Consider the following 19,910-nt stretch of genomic DNA (forward strand, 5'->3'; position numbering starts at 1 on the left):
ACTTTATTTATAAAGCACGTTTAAAAACAACAGAGTTGTAAAGTGCTGTACAAGGCCTTATAAAGAACACATTAACACATTAAAATACAGTAAAGCAGGCATACAAATATCAGTACATAGAAGCAGCACAAAACCCATTAAGAAGATTCAAACACTGGTGAATAGAAGTATGTTTTAAGCCGAGACTTAAAAAAGAATCAACGGATGGGGCGAGTCTGATGGAGGAGGGAAGGCTATTTCATTCAGTCTAGGCAGGGCTGTATCTGCGAAGGCACGGTCGCCTCTGAGACTGAGTCTCGAGCGTGGGACGGCCAGGAGGCCCAGGTCAGACAACCTGAGAGACCTGGAGGTAATGTAGGGGCTTAAGAGATGAGATACAGGAGGGAGCCAGTTGGTTCAGGGCTTTGAAAGTGAACAGCGGGAAATAAATTCTATAACAAACTGGAAGCCAGTGAAGAGAGGCTGCACAATGCATGACACCTCAGCCATAACCTGCACATGGCCTGTCACTTAATGAGACCTCTAAGAGTCCACATTTCCGAGGACTTGACATGGACCACACACATTGACAGTGTTGTAAAGAAGGCACGACAACGCCTCTACTTCCTCAGGCGCCTAAGGAAGTTCCAAGTCAGTCAGAAGATCCTTAAGAACTTCTACTCATGTACAATAGAGAGCATCTTGACTGGCAATATCACCTCCTGGTTTGGGAATAGCACCGCACAAGACCGTAGCAGACTACAGAGAGTGGCACGTTCAGCCGAACGCACAATTGGAGGGGGGCTTCCCACCCTCCAGAACATTTACAACAAGCGGTGCAGGGGTAAGGCCAAGAGAATCATCAAGGACTCCAGCCACCCAAACAACTGCCTCTTTGAACTGCTGCGGTCAGGCAAGCGATACCGGAGTCTCATGGCGAGCACAGAAAGACTCAGAAGAAGCTTCTATCCCCAGGCCATCAGGCTGCTCAACGAACAATAAACACTATGCAACAACCATCAAATGCACACAGCACACACATCCACACGCGCACACTCACTTTAAACAAATAACACACTGCAGCACCCACTCTCCACACTTTAGATCACCTAAACACACTTTATATTTATTGGTAAAGGATTTGCACTACAACTCGTACACCTTACTGTAAATTGTACCTAAATTGTACCTCATCCCATTTCTGCTTTGCACTATATAGTATTGTATATTAGTACATTGCATAGTATATTGTATATTGTATGGTAACTCAGTTACTTCTATTCTGCATCGAACATTGTACATATGTCTATACTGAACACTGTGACTTCTATTTTTACTTCTATTACATGCTATACTATTTTATTTCATTTCTTATTTTATTTCATACTTATCTTGTCTAGCACAGTCTCTGGAGCGTAACAGTAAGAAGCATTTTGTATAAAAGTATTCTGTACTTCTGTATGACAACTATTAAAGAAACTTGAAACTTGAAACTTGAAACTCTTATCCGACCTTATACATTTTTCAGGGTATCTACATTCGCACTTATAATAAAACAAATTGTCACAGTGTGAATCCATCTGCATATAACCCCTCTATATACTTACTTATACACCTGAATATAACACATAGCTCTGTATGATAGCATGTACAATAATGCTGCCGTATATATATATTTATTCTCTATACTTACCTGCACAATGTACCTTTACTGTATCTATATCTGTACATATCCTACTCTTACTACACTGCTGGCCAGTATGACTACTACCATACTGTCTTTATACCTGTATCACTGTACATATTATATTACAACTCTGTACATACATCTGATTAGCACTACACTCAGTAGTACTCATTTTTACATTTCTTGCAGTTTGGTTGGATGCCAAACGTATTTTTGTTGTACTGTACTTGTGCTGTATGATGACAATGCAGGGATGCAGGGGTGAAAGGTGACTAAGTAGTTTTACTACTGTGCTGTACTTAAAGGAACACGCCAACATTATGGGAAATGTGCTTACCTCTTCTCCAGAGTCAGACATGAATGGAAGCGGATATGGACCACTCTCTGAGTTTTAAGCTAGGCTAGTGGTCCGTATCCGTTTCCATTAATTTGTGCTAAGCTAGGCTAGCTTGCAGCCGGATAGCTTTCTTTCTGAACGCACAGAGAGGATTGATTGATTGATTGAAAATTGTATTAACAGATTGCAGAATGGGTCAAATACACAGCTCAATACACACAATTGTTAAGGGGATGCAGACCAGAGAAAGACTTTCGTCTACTTCTATTCTACTCCGGAGAAGACGGTAAACGCATTTTCCATAATGTTGCCGTATTCCTTTAAGTAAAATTCTGAGGTGCCTGTACTCTACCTGAGTATTCTACTGATTTCAAAGGAAATATCCTACTTTTCCTCCATTTATCTGAACTCTGAAATTGCTTATTACTTTGAAGAAAGATGTTTTGCAAACAAAACATGCGATGAGTTTCATGAAAACTGTTAAAGTTAGAGGTTATATGTAGGATTGCAAGTAACTGTCTAACTGTACACAACTGTTTCCACTGACTGTACATAACTGTTTCCACTAGAGGGCGCTATAGGCGGAGCCGCTAATGCTACCGCCAGGTGGAGGGTATTTAAGGAGATGTCTCCTCCCCCTCTATCTCTTCCCCATCTACCTCTCACGGAGAGGAGACCTCATGTGCTGCTGTACTATGAACCATTGTAAATAATAAACCACGCCGATTAAGGGCTCAAGGTAGAAACCATGCCTCATGACTATATTATTGTCGCCCCATAGCCAATTCTGTCAACAAAAACAATGGACTTTCAAAAAGTACAACCCTGTTATTACCCTGCGGTAATACTATTCAGACATTAGAACTGAACGTTCCCCCAAGCATTTAAAACAAGATTATAATATAGAATTTGTACTTTTTCTTTTGATACCTAAGTGCATTATATAAAATACCTTTATGAGTAGAATTTGGAATGGAGAACTTACACTTTTGCCAGTATACTGTGAGTCTATTTTTGGTATTTCTACTTTTACTTAAAAGCAACACGCCAACATTTTGGGAAATTAGCTAATCATCTTCTCCAGAGAGAGACAAGAAGATAGATACCAGTTTCCTCTCTGTGCGTTCAGTAGAAAGCTATCTGGCTGCATGTTAGCCTAGCTTAGCACAATGAATGGAAGCAGACATAGCCGTTTAGCCTAGGCATTGTCCAACTAACACCTCTCCTGAAGGCTAACCGGCCATGTCCGCTTCCATTCATTGTGCTAAGGCAGTGTTTCTCAAAGTGTGGGGCGCGCCCCCCAGGGGGGGCGCAGAGGCATGACAGGGGGGGCCTTGAGATTAAAAAAAGTAAAAAAAAAAATTGGATTACAGAAAATGATCACTAAAGTGCTATCTGTTGCAGCTGCACTGTTCTCCATGAAAATACCATATTTGGATAAGTTTGACCATTTCTCAAAATCTGAAAATCATTATTTAATAAAACACAGAAAAGGATTACCAAGTTACTCTGGATAAAAAAAAAATTTACAGACAACATTGAGACACTTCCTGACACATCTCCATCCAAACTCTAGGAGGAACTCATTGAAATCTCATCTGATACCACCTGGAGAGCTAGTTTCAGAGTGTGGCGCTGAGTACCAAGTATCTCATGATGCAGCAGTTAAGGTGTTGCCAAGTGGCCAAGTTGAGCCTTGAGGATGACATGCGTGTTGCCTTGTCAAAGACTGACAGCAATAAAGACTGTTTGCTTATTTCCTATGTTCGCTTTGTAAATTCCCAGTCACTGAGTGAAGATCTGCTGTTTTGCAAATATGTCAAAAACAGAGCGACAGCTGATGAGCTCTTCAAAATGATTGACAGTTACCTGACAGAACATGGACTGAAATGGGAGAACTGTGTGGGCTTTTGCTCTGACGGTGCGCAGGCCATGGCAGGGAAAAGGAGGGGGCTACAGGCGCTCATCAAGGGGGTCTCGCCAAACGCGCAATGGACGCACTGTAAATTCACAGAGAGGCGCCAGCGTCAAGACAGCTTAGCCCTGAGCTGAATGAGGTTTTGACAGAAGTTATAAATTTAAACATGGCCCATTTCATGACTATTTTGTTGTGGCGAGGGGGGGGGGGCCCAAAATATTTTGGTCCGCCAAAGGGGGGCCTGACAGAAAAAGTTTGAGAAGCACTGTGCTAAGCTAACATGCAGCCAGATAACTTTCTACTGAATGCACATAGAGGAAACTGGTATCTATCTTCTTGTTTGCTGTTTTTAACATGTCTGTAAAGCACTTTGTAACTTTGTTTAGAAAAGCGCTATACAAATAAAATGCATTCATTGTCTCTCTCAAAGGGATGTTTACCACCACTTCAGTGTGATTCCAGTACTACTTAATTTCCTCACTGCAGAGAAACAACAACAAAAAACATCACATCTGGCCCATGACTAGGTAAACCACTGTCAGCACAATGAAACTGGACAGCATACTGGAACTGATTGGATTGTTACAATTAAGATAGTTTCTCATAGAGATGCTCAACCCTGACCCTGCTCATACCGTAATTCACTCTCAGCAGAACATGATCGTGTTTGAGAACACCTGAGCTGACTTTACTTCTAATGCAAACCTAAAATATTTGCCCAGGTAGCAGCATGCTAGAGCTGCCGGATGGAAGGTAACCTCCATGTTTCAGTGGCCCTCTCAGGAGAAATTGTTATGTAGATGATTACTACCTAAACACAGAGAGAGGTCACTAATCCTAACTGGGAATTAATTATGCTGGTTAAAATTAATACGATTGGTAGCAGGATCATTATCATATATTAATTCATAATATATGTATTATGTATTAAAAAGACATCACCATTTCTTGAACATGTTATGAGGCCAAACTGGAATGAATACTGACCCCTCTTTCACCCAAGCAGCTTCCCTGAAAGCTATTAATCTGAAGTTCCTAATACGCAAATATTAAATATCTGGTATTGCTTTTCTTTCCTTTGAGGAGCTGCCCAGACTTGCTGGTAATTAGCCATTGAGTTTTGAGTTTGAGCAAAACACTTTCAGAAACAGGCAAACTCATGTGGGGAAAAAGCAGACAAGGATTGTTCAACAGTTAAGATTCTCTGATTGGTTGGGTGATATCCAGTCAGTGTCAAATCAATTTTTTTTTATTGTTATGTAAAATTATCTGGCAGAAACAGGAATCACGTTTGAATTAATGAGCAGAAACTTAGAAAATACTTTTTGTTGTGCAGGAAGCTAGTTTCTAGCAGGTCAAAGCAGCTCCCACCCCACCCTCACCACCAAAGAAATATAAATAAAAAAGCCAGAGGCTATAAGGACGTGCCTTCAGAAATTGATTCATTCGGTAATGTACTGAGCAGTTCTTAGTCTGAAGGAGGAGATGTAAGCTGCATGTTTTGATGTTCTCTAGTACGACTTCACTGAAACCCGGTCACACAACAAGAAGGACTGAGGGAAACATAGAGAAGCTCAAAGTCTCAGAGGAGCTTACCATGGTCTTTTTGGTTCTCGCCCTTGTCCCAGTGGATGTGCTGCGAGGAGCGGAGGACCTATCTTGGCTCGGGCATTCTTCTCTGTCTGGTCTTCGGAGGGCTTGGCTGTTGAGCGATTGGTTTACGGAGGTCCTCGAAACGGCACCGCACTGCAACGACAGTGCAGAACAACAATCAACAACTGGGATCCGTCTCTCTGTCTGTCTCTATCTGGGGACGGGATGCCTCTATGGTGGCCACGGGAAAAGAAAACAAGAAGCTTGACCGGCTTGACCAGAGACTGACAAAGGGAGCCTGTATGTGTAGATCGTCCTTTGAGAGGACAAAGATTAGGACCTTGTCAAATATCCCAGTAAATATGTCTTGTCTAACCCGCTCTGCCTATCATTAGTTAAAGCCAGTAATAGTGAATGCCTAGGATGCTTATGCAGATGCCTGGGAGGCATGTACCACTCTCTCAACCATTCCTAATGGACCAAATCATACAAACATCCCACTTCCACACAACAGCCCCTCTGTGTGATTCATACATATGGACCCAAAAGAGCACTTTTGTTCCCAAATGCTAACTCTAGTGGGGTATGTCATGATACATGCCACCATGAGAGGAGCCTTTTTTTTTTTAGGAACAGAGTTACATGGTCCCCGTTGCAACCTCCCAGCACAATGGCTGTCTGTCTCCCCCCTTCGCCTTTCAGACCAGACTGGGCTACAGCACTGCAGACTCCAGTATCACATCTAAGAGACTTGCATCATAAAATGGACGCCATATGAGGCACGCTAAAAAAAAACTGACTGACAAAGCCTGCAGTGTCACAGACAGCTATCCGTCTACATGCCATAACATCAAGTCACAGACTCAGTTATGCCTAGTATGAGTCATGACAGATCAATCGTATTCCTCCTCAAACCTTGGATTATGGGCCTTATTTCTTTTTTTCTTTCTGACTGAGTCTGCAGAGTTTATGTGCAACTATGTTTAATGTTCATGTGCTTCCTTAAACACCCGTTTAGACATACAATCATGTTAGACACCTGTTGTTTGAAGGTCCTAATAATCTATTGGGATTTCCCTTGCGAGGCTTGCACAGAGCACAGTAAATTGATTATCAGAGTTTAAAAAGCATGACCAAGTATGCAGCAGGAAGGAATGTGTACATTTTCCATTATGCACCGACGGTTAGTAGAATGCTGGCATTCACATGCCTGTATCAACAGAAAATAATGTTGGATGGAGATAAGTAATGGATCACAAACTCATGTGAAATGTGTTGTGAAAATAAAGATTTAGATTAGTTTAGTAGTTTAGTTTATTTTATTTGAGTTATTTTAGTTTAGTTTAGTTTAATTTTGTTTAGGGGTGTGAAGAGATGTCATAATCTGTATTTGTATCTGTATCTGTATCTGTTCAACCAACTAAATGATCTGTATCTGTATCTGTATTTGGATAGAAGACCGGAAGTGGGCATGGTATTTTTCTTTCTCCAAACAATTATTGTACAATACAAGATGGGAACAGATTGAACAAATGAACATTAGATTAAATGTTCAGAAAATGTATTTTCTAACCAAATATTCATAAGCATCAAATTGATTTCATATGGGCATATAATTATGAATATATATATTTTTACCTCCTCAATCTGTACTTGTCTCCACAAACGCCTGCGAGTTACCAGTAACTGCATTCCTATTCGTCATACGAGGACAACCCATGACAACTCATGACAACTTTTGAACAGTTAATGATATCTATAAATCATATTCCTGGAATTGGCGTCAGTGAAGGCTGTAAGTAATAGGAGAGGAGAGGCGGGGAGCGTGCTGTGCATCTCGGGTTGTGGTTCTGAAATAGGTCTCCAAAGGTGAGCACATGACATGCATAATGGATGATGATGAGGTAAGACAAGCTTGAGACAAGCTTTCTCCACGCTTTTGAAAATGTAGGGGAGACCTTTCTGGTCACGGAGCAGCCGAGATAGAAGAGAATTGTGAGCCTCTTTTGACGCAACTTTCCCAAAATTGGTGGGTCCAATGTCCAATACAATGGTGGTGCTTAGACGGAGCACACTGCATCAATGGACCCAGGGAACAAAATAAGCACCAGCCAAACGCCAATGGCGTGTAGATTTACTCTTTGGCTGGTAAATTACAGAGGCTACTCAGCCACTCTGGCGTGTAAAAAAAATTGGGAGCTATATGAGCATATTAGAGTATTCTATCAGAGCTATACAGTGCGAGCATTTCACTCGCATTTATTTAAAATTTAAAAATTGATTTGTGCGAAAAAATCATTTAGGAGCACAGTGTGCGAGTAATCGTCTTGCGTAGTGGGCGTGTCAACTGCGCAATTGTCATTTCATAATAGACACGGAGCAGCGTGGATCAGCTCTGTAACAACTCATCTCGAGTCTGCTTCTATGTGCAACGAAAACTCTGCGAGCAGCGGTTCCAATTGTCTAACATGCTTTGCATCCTCGCCAGTCCTGTATACCCATGTTGCGCTAAAAACATTAACTACTATAATGTTATCTGCTAACTGAGTACTTCAACTAAGCTAACCACTGCTAACGCTAATCACTGGGAACGCTCAAAGGCATAGTGAGGGAAGGGGGGGCTGAGAATCTCTGTCTCTCTCTGTGTCTCTGTGTGTGTGTGTGTGTCTCACTCTCTCTCCTATTTCATTCAAAAGGAAGATATTGATGGACAGTAGCTATAGTATATAGCTCAGTAGCTATACAAAAGCAGCTTGACAACCGATATCCTTTACGGCTAATGTGTGATTTTGGTGGTATGTGCTATTTGCACAGATGTTTGTCCCTTAGTATGCACACGCACAGTATAATATGCATGTAATAAATATTTTGTTAATAAACTGTTACTTGAAAGATTTTCACTGTGCTTTAAAAATTTCTTTGTGCTCCTAATTTTTTTTAATTTAGGAGCACATGTGCTCCCTGGGAAAAAGGTTAGCGTAGAGTCCTGTATATAGTAATAATAATTGCACATGGCGATTTCAAATTTTTGGCTGGTAAAAAATCTGCCTGGCTGGTAGTTTTTTAATCTACCAGCCACCTTGGCTGGTAAGCCAAAAAGTTAATTTTGTTCCCTGAATGGACATCATAACATAAAAAAAAATAATGATCATCTGGATAATAATAATAATATCTGTGTAAGAAAAATATTCATGTCCACCTCATTATCTGTGCTTTCCCAAATTCCCCGGATTTGAGCTCATTCTTAGTTTAGTTTAGTTTTAGTTTTTTATTTAGTTTAGTTTAGTTTAGTTTAGTTTTATTTAGTTTAGTTTAGTTTTATTTAGTTTAGTTTAGTTTTGTTTACCATAAAACTTAAATTAATAGTATGGGCTTTTATTCGCTTCAATCACTGAACTATATGGGACAGGCCTCTAATTCCTTTTGCACAAAAATATTGCTCAGCAAGGATGGGAAATATACAATTGTTTATTTAAACCAGTATGAATATTACCTGTATGACACGTACCAGCATGTACACGCCAAAATCAAACAAATAAAGAACTGGGTATTCATCTACTAATCCTATTAATGATTTAACCATTAACACTTTACTGCACCAGATCCCCAGTGGTGCTTAGGAAAAAATGACTGATAAGACTTTAACTCTTTCCATTAATGCAGTGATTCTATCAGCTTGAATACCAAGAGTGATGGTATCCTGCTAAATGACTGTGAGAATGTGCTCTTACCTGGTTCTTGCGGGTGGTGCTGGGTGTGTGAGAAGGGGAGGAGCTGGCACTCAGAGCCTCCTCTATGTCTAGATTGAGCTGGTCCAGTTTCCTCATCAGCTGGGTCATAGATGCCGACCAGGGGGACAGAACCTGAGGAGACTCCTGTGAACAAACAACGTATCATTGAGACAGACGCAGAAATATATTTCATACAAAAGTGGTTATTATTAGTGATACTCTGTATTATATACGCCCAATACAACGTTATAGCCACATTTTCTTTCTAACTCATTTACATTAATCCAAAGCGACCTACAAGTCAGCAGGAAGGGTACAACTCTATCAGCTGAGTAACAATGGGGGACCCTGATGTAAACAAGACGAAAGTCTTTCTCTGGTCTGCATCTCCTTAACAATTGTATGTATTGAGCTGTACTGTACTGTACCCATTCTGCAATCTGTTAATAAAGTTTTCAATCAATCAATCAATCAATCAAACAATGTTCATCAAAGTGTTGAGTGCTACAGTGTAGGTTAGTATATTAGGTATATAAGTGCATGACAGTAAGGTTAGTTAGGGTTCGTTTTTTTTTCTTCATATATTTTTGCTCTCGCTGTGGCGTACAGTCGTAGAGACATCTCTGCATATAGGAGTGTGATCAAATCTGTGATAGAATAAAAACTATTCTCAATAGAAACAAGTCTCGGGCAACATCAGGTTAATATGTAACCATCATACAGTACATTGTCTCTTGGTATTTCTCAACCAGGACTTGAGTCTGTATTCCCCGATAGGCGAATTTTGAAGAAGTCAGCAAGTCAACAGCATCTGTTGATTCATTGCACGTCCCAGAATTCAACAAGAGTTCAAAGACTATCTCGTAAGGCATCTCGTAAACGTCCCAACACCACCACAACAGCAACACACACACACACGGCTGTCACAGATGGAAATGTGATACGCCCAGACACCTCCCAGGGTGCAGGAGCATATGAAGAGGGCAGCAGGCATGTCTGCCACGCGGAGCATGATGGAATTCCCTGCCACCACACTTGATGTATATAAATAGAGCATTCACACACACAGAGAGACATGATCTGGGTTTGAAGACCTAGAGGTTAAAGCTCATAAATGGCCAGGAAGCCCCTTAGTCACCGAGTCATAAATCAATATTTTAGCGTGGTTCATTATAGGAGGGTAGAGGGGTTGCTGTTTTCCCGGCTGTATATGTACCGCTACACTTTGCTCGCTTCATATCACAGCCATGAACATAAACTGAAATTAACTTCTGATCTCCTGGAACGACTGTACGTTGTTTCATTTCATTTTCCTTACTCAGAAGCATTTTATATTACCTAAAACATAAAATCCAGGCCATTTATTTGTCAAACACTTACCCTGAAGTTGTTGAAATGGTATAACTTCTCGAAATTTCAACTCTGTTTACTGGGCGCTGACATCTTGATTAAAAGAATTTTTTTATTTTCACTATAAGTAGCATTCAACTCAAGTCATCATGGCAGTAAACAGACTATGTTGAAATTTCGAGAAGTTGGACCATTTCAACAACTTCGGGTGAGTGTTTGACAAATAAGTGGCCCAGATTTTATGTTCAGTTAATATAAAATGCTTCAGAGTAAGTAAAATAAAATGACATGACATACCGTCACCCGGGATATCTAAAGTTCATTTCACTCTATGTTCATTTGCCCGGCTGTGATATGAAAGCGAGCAAAGCATAGCGGTACATACTGTATACAGCCGGGTACCAGCAAGGTCCAGGGGCAGAGAGAGAAGAGCTATGAACTCGGCAGAATCTGCACCTGGCTCGCTGATAACAAACTATCACTACACCTAGGTAAAACAGAGTCCTAGAGGTTAAAGCTCATAAATGGCCAGGAAGCCCCTTTGAAGTTTGATCTTCGGGATCAAATAACAAACTCAGCAAGGCCAACAGCTTCTCTGTTACAGTGGGTGACAATATTGTCACAATGAAAGATGAAATTACCTACCTGGGTTCCATCCTAGAGGCAAATCTTTCCTGTGACAAAATGGCAACCAAAGTAATCAAAAAAGTCAACCAACAGGGCGGTCAGGTGGCGTAGCGGAGATTGCGCTCGTCACCAACGCAGGAAACGCTGGGTTCGAGCCCAGCTCTCGACGTTGCTACCAGCTTGGCTGGCCGTTCATACTAATACAATTGGCAGTATTAGGGGGTGGGAAAGCTGGCGGGTGGGAATCTGGCGTTGTGGACAGCGACGCCTACAGGTCAGGTCTCGGCGCTTGCTAAGCAGGGGCAGGACTTGGTGGAGATAGCTTGCCCTCCCACGCGTTACACTCCACCAATGAGAGTCCTTGCTGCCAAGTGAAAAGAGCGTCACTGGCTTGACGGCGCACGTCTCGGAGGAAGCATGCGTTCGACATCAGGACACCCTTGTACCGACTCGTGGGAGAACATGCGTACAACAACCAGGTAGGGGGGGGGGGGAATTGGCACAACGACTAAATTGGGACGGGGAGAAAATCTGAGAAAAATAGGAGAAAGAGAAGGTTAAAAAATTATAATAATAATAAAATAAAATCAACCAACAAACAAGATTCTTGTACCGGATCTCCTCTCTGGTATACAAAAATACCTTGAAGACTCTAACAGGAGCACTCATTCAAGGGTACTACAACTATGCTTGCACCTCATGGTACCAAAGCACACCAAAGGCACTAAAAACAAGACTACAAACATCACAAAACAAACTGGTCAGACTACTGCTTGACCTTACTCCTAAAACCCACCTCACCCCTGCCCATTTTGACAACCTAGGATGGCTTAGAGTAGACGACAACTTGTACAGCAACTTGCAATGGGCCTGGTCTACAAGATACACAACACCACTAAGATACCCATGTACATGTCGAAATACTTCCCAAAGGTCAGTGAATTCCCTGACCACAACACCAGAGGGAGTTCCACAAACCAGATTCGGCTCAAACAAGGGACTAAACACGTTTCGCAATTATGCAACAATGTGGAACACACTACTAGGGCTGAGCCCAAACGTTCGAATGTTCGAACCTTTGTTCGTTACGTTGGCATTCAAATTCTAAATCAACATTCAAATTTTTTATTTTTAATAAAAAAAGAATATATATATATATTTCTATTCATTCTGTTTAAACCAATGGGGTTTTTCTTCACAGTTGCAGATAAAGATTAGGCTACACTAATATTATAGTATTAAAAGAAACTGATGAGTTATATTCATTAAAAAGTTGATTTAATTGATTTAGTTGGGCTGGGGCTCAACTAATCACTTTATTCAAATTGCGGATTTAGTTTGAGTATATTAAAAAAAAAAAAAAAAAAAAAAAATTAAATTTTATTTAAATTTTATTTAAATTTCTTAATTAAAAACAAAGGTTCGAACGTCCGTTCGCAAAACCCTGACGAAGTTCGAATCCCAAAAACAGGCTTCGGGGACAGCCTTGCACCCTACCCACAGCCGTAATTTTTTTTTGAATCCCTACCCTCCTTCAAAACCGCTCTCAAAGAGCATCTACGGGTGCAGCAATTCGAAACTGGCCCTGGTAAACTGCCCCCCCCCCCCCCCACCCAACGTACAGTTTATTCCCCCTCGAATGTATATATATTCTTTTTATGATCTCTTTCTCTTAAACAGTACTGTATATTTGTATATCTTGTATGTCATAAATGTCTGGATGAAACAGTACTGTATGGCTGTGGGTAGGGTGTTCTACATTGTTGCATAAATGCGAAACGTGTTTAGTCCCTTGTTTGAGCCGAATCTGGGTTGAATCTGGTTTGTGGAACTCCCTCTGGTGTTGTGGTTATGGAATTCACTGACCTTTGGGAAGTATTTCGACATGTACATGGGTATCTTAATGGTGTAGTGTATCTTGTAGACCAGGCCCATTACAAGTTGCTGTACTCTGTCATGTATGTCATAAATGCCTTGATGAATTGAAAATGGGGGATGTATTGTACCCATTCTGCAATCTGTTAATAAAGTTTTCAATCAATCAATCAATCAATCAATCAATCAATCAATCTGTGTGTGTGTGTGTGTGTGTGTGTGTGTGTGTGTGTGTGTGTGTGTGTGTGTGTGTGTGTGTGTGGGGGGGGGGGGGGGGGGGGGGGGGGGGGTATCAGTCCCGTCAGTTGCAGACTAAGTCCTGCAGAAGATCACACTCAGACTCATCAACAGCATCACCCCAGACCGCTTGAAGCCTTTTTACAACGCATCGCCGTTTCCGGGTTCCCGTTTTGCGCTCTGATTGGCCAGGTCATGTGACATGAGCGCCAATCGTGGGACGGCAAGTTTCTACACTGGTTAAGCTTAGGCACTCTTCGAAGTTGGTTAAGGTTAGAGTTTGTCTTAGAGCGTGACGGCAAGTTCTTTCGACGGTTAAGCTTAGGCACTAATTTCGAAGTTGGTTAAGGTTAGAGTTTGTCTTAGAGCATGGCAATAGAACGGCAGGTAGTTTGCAGGCTTTTCGACGCGGAAATGGGCAAACACGCTATTGGGCGCGCACATGTCACATGACCTGGCCAATCAGAGCGCCGAAAACCCGGATGCGTTGTAAAAAGGCTACACGCCCCCAGACCTTCTCCCTTAATCCCAGGGCGGCTTGTGGAAGAAGCAGCAGAGTGGACGTGATCGTCACCATATGCCAGGATGGGATCACGGGGCAAATCCTCTGTGTTCACTAAGCTTTTTGACACGGTGCATCATGAACTCCTTCGGAAGCTTCTCCTGTTGAGGTTTGTGAGCGACATCATGTGTCAGTTCCAATAGGGAATGAAGGCCAAAGAAACAGTGGCCGGCGTTACTTTGAGCCCTCTGGAGTAGACACTGGGGTAGGACAGGGTTATGCGCTTACACCTACACTATTCAATATCTTCTTCCTTGGTAACAATACACTAGGGTTTGGGGGGGGGGAATAGACACAGCGATAATCGCAATATATATAGCACCTGAGGAAGCAGAAGTGAAACACGTTGTGCAATAAAAAAGCAAAACCAGTCCTGAGGAGTGTGCGGTCCCTTCTTTTGAAGGTATTCTTCTTTTAGTTTTATATATATATAATAATAATAATAATAATTCATTTAATTTATATAGCGCTTCTCAATAACCCGAAGTCGCTGACAATAGTCGGGAGCAAAAGTAAAAACAAAGAAACAAAAGCAAAGAAACAAAAACAAAGAAACAAAAACAAAAGGAACATGAGACCATGGGGGGAACAGGGAAGACAGCATGATAGCACAAAAAGACTGGAGACAGACATCAATCAGGTTGGAGGGGGGGGGGGGGGGGGGGGTTATGGGTGGGGGGGGGGGGTTGAAGGCAAGGGAGAACAGGTGGGTTTTGAGGCGAGCTTTGAAGGTGGAGAGTGTAGGGGAGTCTCTGATGGACTGGGGGAGGGAGTTCCAGAGTCGGGGTGCAGTACGAGAGAAGGCCCGATCTCCAACGTTTTTAAGCTTGGATGTCGGGACAGTGAGGGAGGCAGTGGAGGAGGACCGGAGGGAACGGGTGTGGCGGTAGGGAAGAAGGAGATCAGTCAGGTAGGGGGGGGCCAGGCTGTGGAGGGCTTTGAAGGTGAGGAGTAGTGTTTTAAAGTTTATGCAGTGTTTGATCGGGAGCCAGTGGAGGGAGTGGAGGACAGGAGTGATGTGTTCGCGGGACCGGGTGTTGGTGAGGAGGCGGGCGGCTGAATTTTGGACCATTTGCAGTATATGGAAGGAGCGGGAGGTGATACCAGTGAGGAGGGAGTTGCAATAGTCCAGGCGGGAGGAGATGAAGGCGTGAATGAGGGATTCAGCAGCAGGGGGGGGAGAGGCAGTGACGGATTTTTGCAATGTTGCGGAGGTGAAAGTAGGATATTTTTACGATGGAGCGGATGTGGGGGTCAAATGAGAGGGTGGGGTCAATAAGGACACCAAGGTTTCGGACTAGGGGGGAGGGGGTGATGGTGGAGTCGTTGATGGTGAGTGTGATGGGTCCGGATCTGGTGAGGGTGGTTTTGGTGCCAATAATGAGAAGTTCAGTCTTGTCACTGTTCAATTTGAGGAAGTTGTGAGTCATCCAAGTTTGGAGTTCGGTAATGCAGGATTCGATGTGACTGAGGGGTGGGCTGTGCGGGGATTGTGTACTGATGTAAATTTGGGTGTCATCAGCGTAGCAGTGGAAGTTGAGGTGGTATTTACGGATGATGTGACCAAGGGGGAGAATGTAGCAGATGAAGAGCAGGGGGCCAAGGACTGAGCCTTGGGGGACCCCCTGTGTGACTGGGGAGGGGGAGGAGGTGTGGCCGGAGAGGGAGATGAATTGGTGTCTGTCTGTGAGGTAGGAGGAGAACCAGCCAAGTGCTGTGCCCTCAACACCCAGTTGGTGCAGCCTTTGGAGGAGGATGGAGTGACACACTGTGTCAAAGGCTGCACTGAGATCGAGTAGGATCAGGATGTTGAGGGCACCGGAGTCAGCGGAGATGAGGAGGTCATTGATGACTTTAACCAGTGCAGTTTCGGTGCTGTGAGCGGGACGGAAGCCAGACTGAAGGGGTTCATAGAGGATGTTGGACTGGAGATGGGAGTGGAGTTGGGAGGCAGCAATGCGTTCCAGTGTTTTAGAGAAAAAAGGAAGATTGGATATGGGGCGGTAGTGGGAGAGGTTGGATGGGTCAAGAGTGGGTTTTTTGAGGACAGGGGTGACAGCGGGAGGGGACGTGGCCTAGGGATAGTGACTGGTTGAAAAGGGCGGTGAGGTGGGGGATGAGAGCAGGGAGGCAGGCTTTGGTGAGAGTAGTGGGTAGGGGGTCAAGGGAGCAGGTAGTGGTCTTGGAGGTGGTCATGAGGTCCATGATGAAGGAGGAGTCGACTGGGGCGAAGGCAGTAAAAGGGGTGGGAGGGATGGAGTCAGGTGGGGGGAAAATGATAGTGGGGGGGGCGAGGGTGGGGGAATTGGCGATGCGGGCAGTCAGTGAGCTGTTGATTAGAGATATTTTATTATTGAAGAAGAGGAGAAACGAGTTGCAGAGGTCAGGGGAGAAGAGTGAGTTATTGTCCGGGGGTTGTAGGAGTATCTTGACAGTGGAGAAGAGGGTCCGGGGGTTGCGGTTGCTGCTGTTGATAATGGTGGAGTAGTGGGCAGATTTGGCAGCTTGGAGTGCATCACGGTAGGAGGAGACGTGCTGTTTGTGGAGGTCGGCGTGGATGGTGAGGTGGTGAGCGGAGTTCCGGAGTGTACCAGGGGGAGGAGGTGGTGAATGAGACAGTGATGGTTTTCAGGGGTGCCAGTGAGTCGAGGGAGTCAGAGAGAGTAGTTGAGGAGGAGGGCATAGTCGTCGGGGTTAGAGGGGGCGGAGTCAGGGGGAAAGGCAGAGGATATTGACTGAGACAGTGTGAGAGGGTCAATGGATTTTATGTTACGGAAAGAGATGGTGCGTTTATTGGAGTGGTGGGGTGGGGGAAGGGGAGCAGCGAAAAGGATGCAGTAGTGGTCAGATAGTGGGAATGGGATGGGGTGAGGATTGGATATGGGTAGGGAGGCAGAGCAAACAAGGTTGAGTGTGTGGCCTTTGTTGTGGGTGGGAAAGTTGATGTGCTGGGTGAGGCTAAAACAGTCAAGGAGGGAGAGGAAGTCAGGAGTGAGGTTTGAGTTAGGTTGGTCAACATGGATGTTGAGGTCAACGGTAAGTAGGAGGCGGGTGGAGAGAGTGGAGGCTATGGTCAGGAGATCAGAAAGTTCAGTTAGAAAAGAGGGATGAGGCTTTGGAGGGCGGTAGAGGAGTAGTGCAGTGATAGAGTTGGGGAGGGAGAAGGCAAGGTATTCAAAGGATAGCATGGGAGGGAGGTTTAGGTGCAGTTCAGTGATGGATAGGGAGAGTTTGTGGAAAACGGCAAGACCCCCCCCTCGGCCAGAGAGGCGGGGCTTGGCGATGAAGCTGTAGTTTGGGGGGGGTAGCTTGGTTGAGGGAGTAGAAGTCCAAGGGCTGTTGCCAGGTTTCAGTGAGGAGGAGGTTGTTGTCCAGTAGTAATTCATAAATCAGAGGTGATTTGTTTGAGAGAGAACGAGTGTTGAGGAGAGCAAGGGAGATGGATGGGGGAGCAGGGAGGAAGGAGCGAAGGTTATCGAGGTTAGCGGTGCGGCGGGTGGGGGTGGCAGAGGGGCGAGAGGTAGTCCAGGAAGAGGGGATGTATAAGCCGCCAGGGAGGTGGAGAGTCCGGTTTCGATTTAGGCGGGGGCCTCTGTGGATGTTGTGACGGCGACAGTGAATGCCAGCGTTTCTGGCAGCAGTGGCAGTGGCAGCAGGGAGACGGTAATTGTTGTTGAATGAGTGAAGATCAGCAGGAGTATATGAGAGGCGGCGGGGGGGTGGGGGGGGGGCAGTGAAAAATGGGGGGAGGGGGGGGAGTGAGAATCCAAGGGGAAAACGGTAGGAGAAGCAGGAGTCCAAGTTGGGTGTAGGATAGGAGCAGGAGTGGGTTAAAAATTGGTAGTAGCTGGAGGGCGGAGAGTTGGAGTAGCATCTTGAGCGGATCACTCCGGGGCTGCAGCTGGACAATGGGAGCACTCCGGAGCTGCAGCTGGACACTGGGAGAGAGTGTGTTGTTGTTTTGGTGCAGCGTGTAGTAGCCGGCTCCAGACCAAGCCTGCGTAGCAGGCCAACCTGACCGCGCCATACTAACAGCCAAGACCAAGAGGAGAGTGAGGGCAGTAGTGGAGTATCGCCGACACTCAGCCGAGGAGATGGGAACCCGCAAACCAGCGCGAGGGAGTGGTGTCGCCCTCGCGGGAAGGGAGTAGTAGGACAGCATGGCCAGGCAGGCAGTGCCAGCGGCGGGTGGCTGGTTTAGCCGACAGCAAACAGCCAGGAGCAGATGGAGGGACACACACAGGACCGGTCCGGAGGACCGGTAATGTTTTGTCGGGGAGAAAATGTGTAGATCCGGGAGTTTGTTTTCCAGTGGCGGGGTTTGTAGTGATGGTGGGAACGGTGGGAGTACAGTCGGCAGGTCCACAGAGCAGGGGGGAAAGTGAGGACGTGAAATGTTTGTAGAGAGTCAGGACGGGCGCAGGAGAGGACGGGGGAAACAAGCAGCGTAGACGGCAGTGGCGGCCGGTACATTCTTCTCAATGGGGGGCGCTATACCAAACATTTTGCAAACATGTACCACGCATTGGCATGTCACTGGCAGCGGACAGCTGACCAAGCAAACACTGACTCCCCACAACACTACCAAACCACCAACAACACACAACCAGTCAAATAAAGTACAGTCTAATTCACAACTTGAAACACAATATATAAATAGAAAAGTTAGAAACAAACTCGTTCCGTCTCCAAACACACGCAGAGAGAGAGAGAGAGAGCGAGAGAGAGAGAGAATCACGTTAGTTAGTTAGAGAGAGAGAGAGAGAGAGAGAGAGAGAGAGAGAGAGAGAGAGAGAGAGAGAGAGAGAGAGAGAGAGAGAAGCGTTAGCTGAGTGGCTGAGAGAGAGAGAGAGAGAGAGAGAGAGAGAGAGAGAGAGAGAGAGAGAGAGAGAGAGAGAGAGAGAGAGAGAGAGAGAGAGAGAGAGTGAACTGATGAATTGAAAATGGGGGACCCTGATGTAAACAAGACGAAAGTCTTTCTCTGGTCTGCATCCCCTTAACAATTGTGTGTATTGAGCTGTACTGTATTGTACCCATTCTGCAATCTGTTAATAAAGTTTTCAATCAATCAATCAAAGAGAGAGAGAGAGAGAGAGAGAGCGAGAGAGAGAGAATCACGTTAGTTAGTTAGTTAGAGAGAGGAGAGAGAGAGAGAGAGAGAGAGAGAGAGAGAGAGAGAGAGAGAGAGAGAGAGAGAGAGAGAAGCGTTAGCTGAGTGGCTGAGAGAGAGAGAGAGAGAGAGAGAGAGAGAGAGAGAGAGAGAGAGAGTGGCTGAGTGGCTAACAGCGGCTAGCGTTAGCTGAGTGGCTAAGAGAGAGAGAGAGAGAGAGAGAGAAAAAGAATTAACTCACTTTGTTTAATTGAAACGTGGTCCAGCCGGAGGGCTTAATAAAGTGTATGTCCACTGACTGTCCCCCAGACTGTTGTCGATGTATATTCCACTGCCCACTGTCCAGACTCGAGACTGCATCACAACACACAGCATCGAACATCCGGTAAACTACCTGGCGATCTACCATCCACTTCTGCAAAATGCGGCTACGGAAAAGTACTGTTGTCGCCGCGTCGGCCAATCAGAGAGCGTCTCCGCGAAATGCGGCTACGGAAATAAAAAAAACTGCTAAGGCTGCTTGCCTAGACCGCTTCAAATCGCGCCCGGCTTCCAACATAATACATCATATTTCAACGCACAGCGCGTTACGCACTGATTGGCTGCGATGGATACAGCGATGACGCACTCAGAGCGCTATTGCGTCTAGCCCGGGCGAGAAATACGGCTAGGGAGAAATGCGGCTATATGCGCAGTGAGTCACTTCCTGTTCAGGAAAACGATAATTTTTTATTTGATATATTAACGGTATATTGTGCATTGGAAACACAAACATACTTAAAATGAGTAAATATTATTCATTTTAAACATGTTTATATTATTTATAGGGCTATAAAACAAAACAAAAATTTCCTTCTCTCTCTTTTAACAGGGGGGTCGGCGCCCGAGCGCCCCCAGTGGCCAG

General features: G+C 44.6%; 1 protein-coding gene across 2 annotated transcripts in view; it reads right to left on the minus strand.

Annotated features, from left to right (window-relative positions):
• stard13b (StAR related lipid transfer domain containing 13b) overlaps positions 1 to 19,910 on the minus strand; it is a 126,567-nt gene that overhangs the window by 83,160 nt on the left and 23,497 nt on the right. For both annotated transcript variants that reach the window (XM_084322950.1, XM_084322949.1), the window contains exons 2-3: positions 9,246 to 9,389; positions 5,518 to 5,667 (exon numbers count right to left, since the gene is read on the minus strand). In XM_084322950.1, the coding sequence (XP_084179076.1) occupies positions 5,518 to 5,667; positions 9,246 to 9,353 (258 nt within the window). In that variant the 5' untranslated portion in view covers positions 9,354 to 9,389. The remainder of the gene's footprint in view (positions 1 to 5,517; positions 5,668 to 9,245; positions 9,390 to 19,910) is intronic.

The sequence above is a fragment of the Notolepis coatsorum genome, assembly GCF_963971535.1.
Source record: "Notolepis coatsorum genome assembly, chromosome: 1".
Taxonomy (NCBI): domain Eukaryota; kingdom Metazoa; phylum Chordata; class Actinopteri; order Aulopiformes; family Paralepididae; genus Notolepis; species Notolepis coatsorum.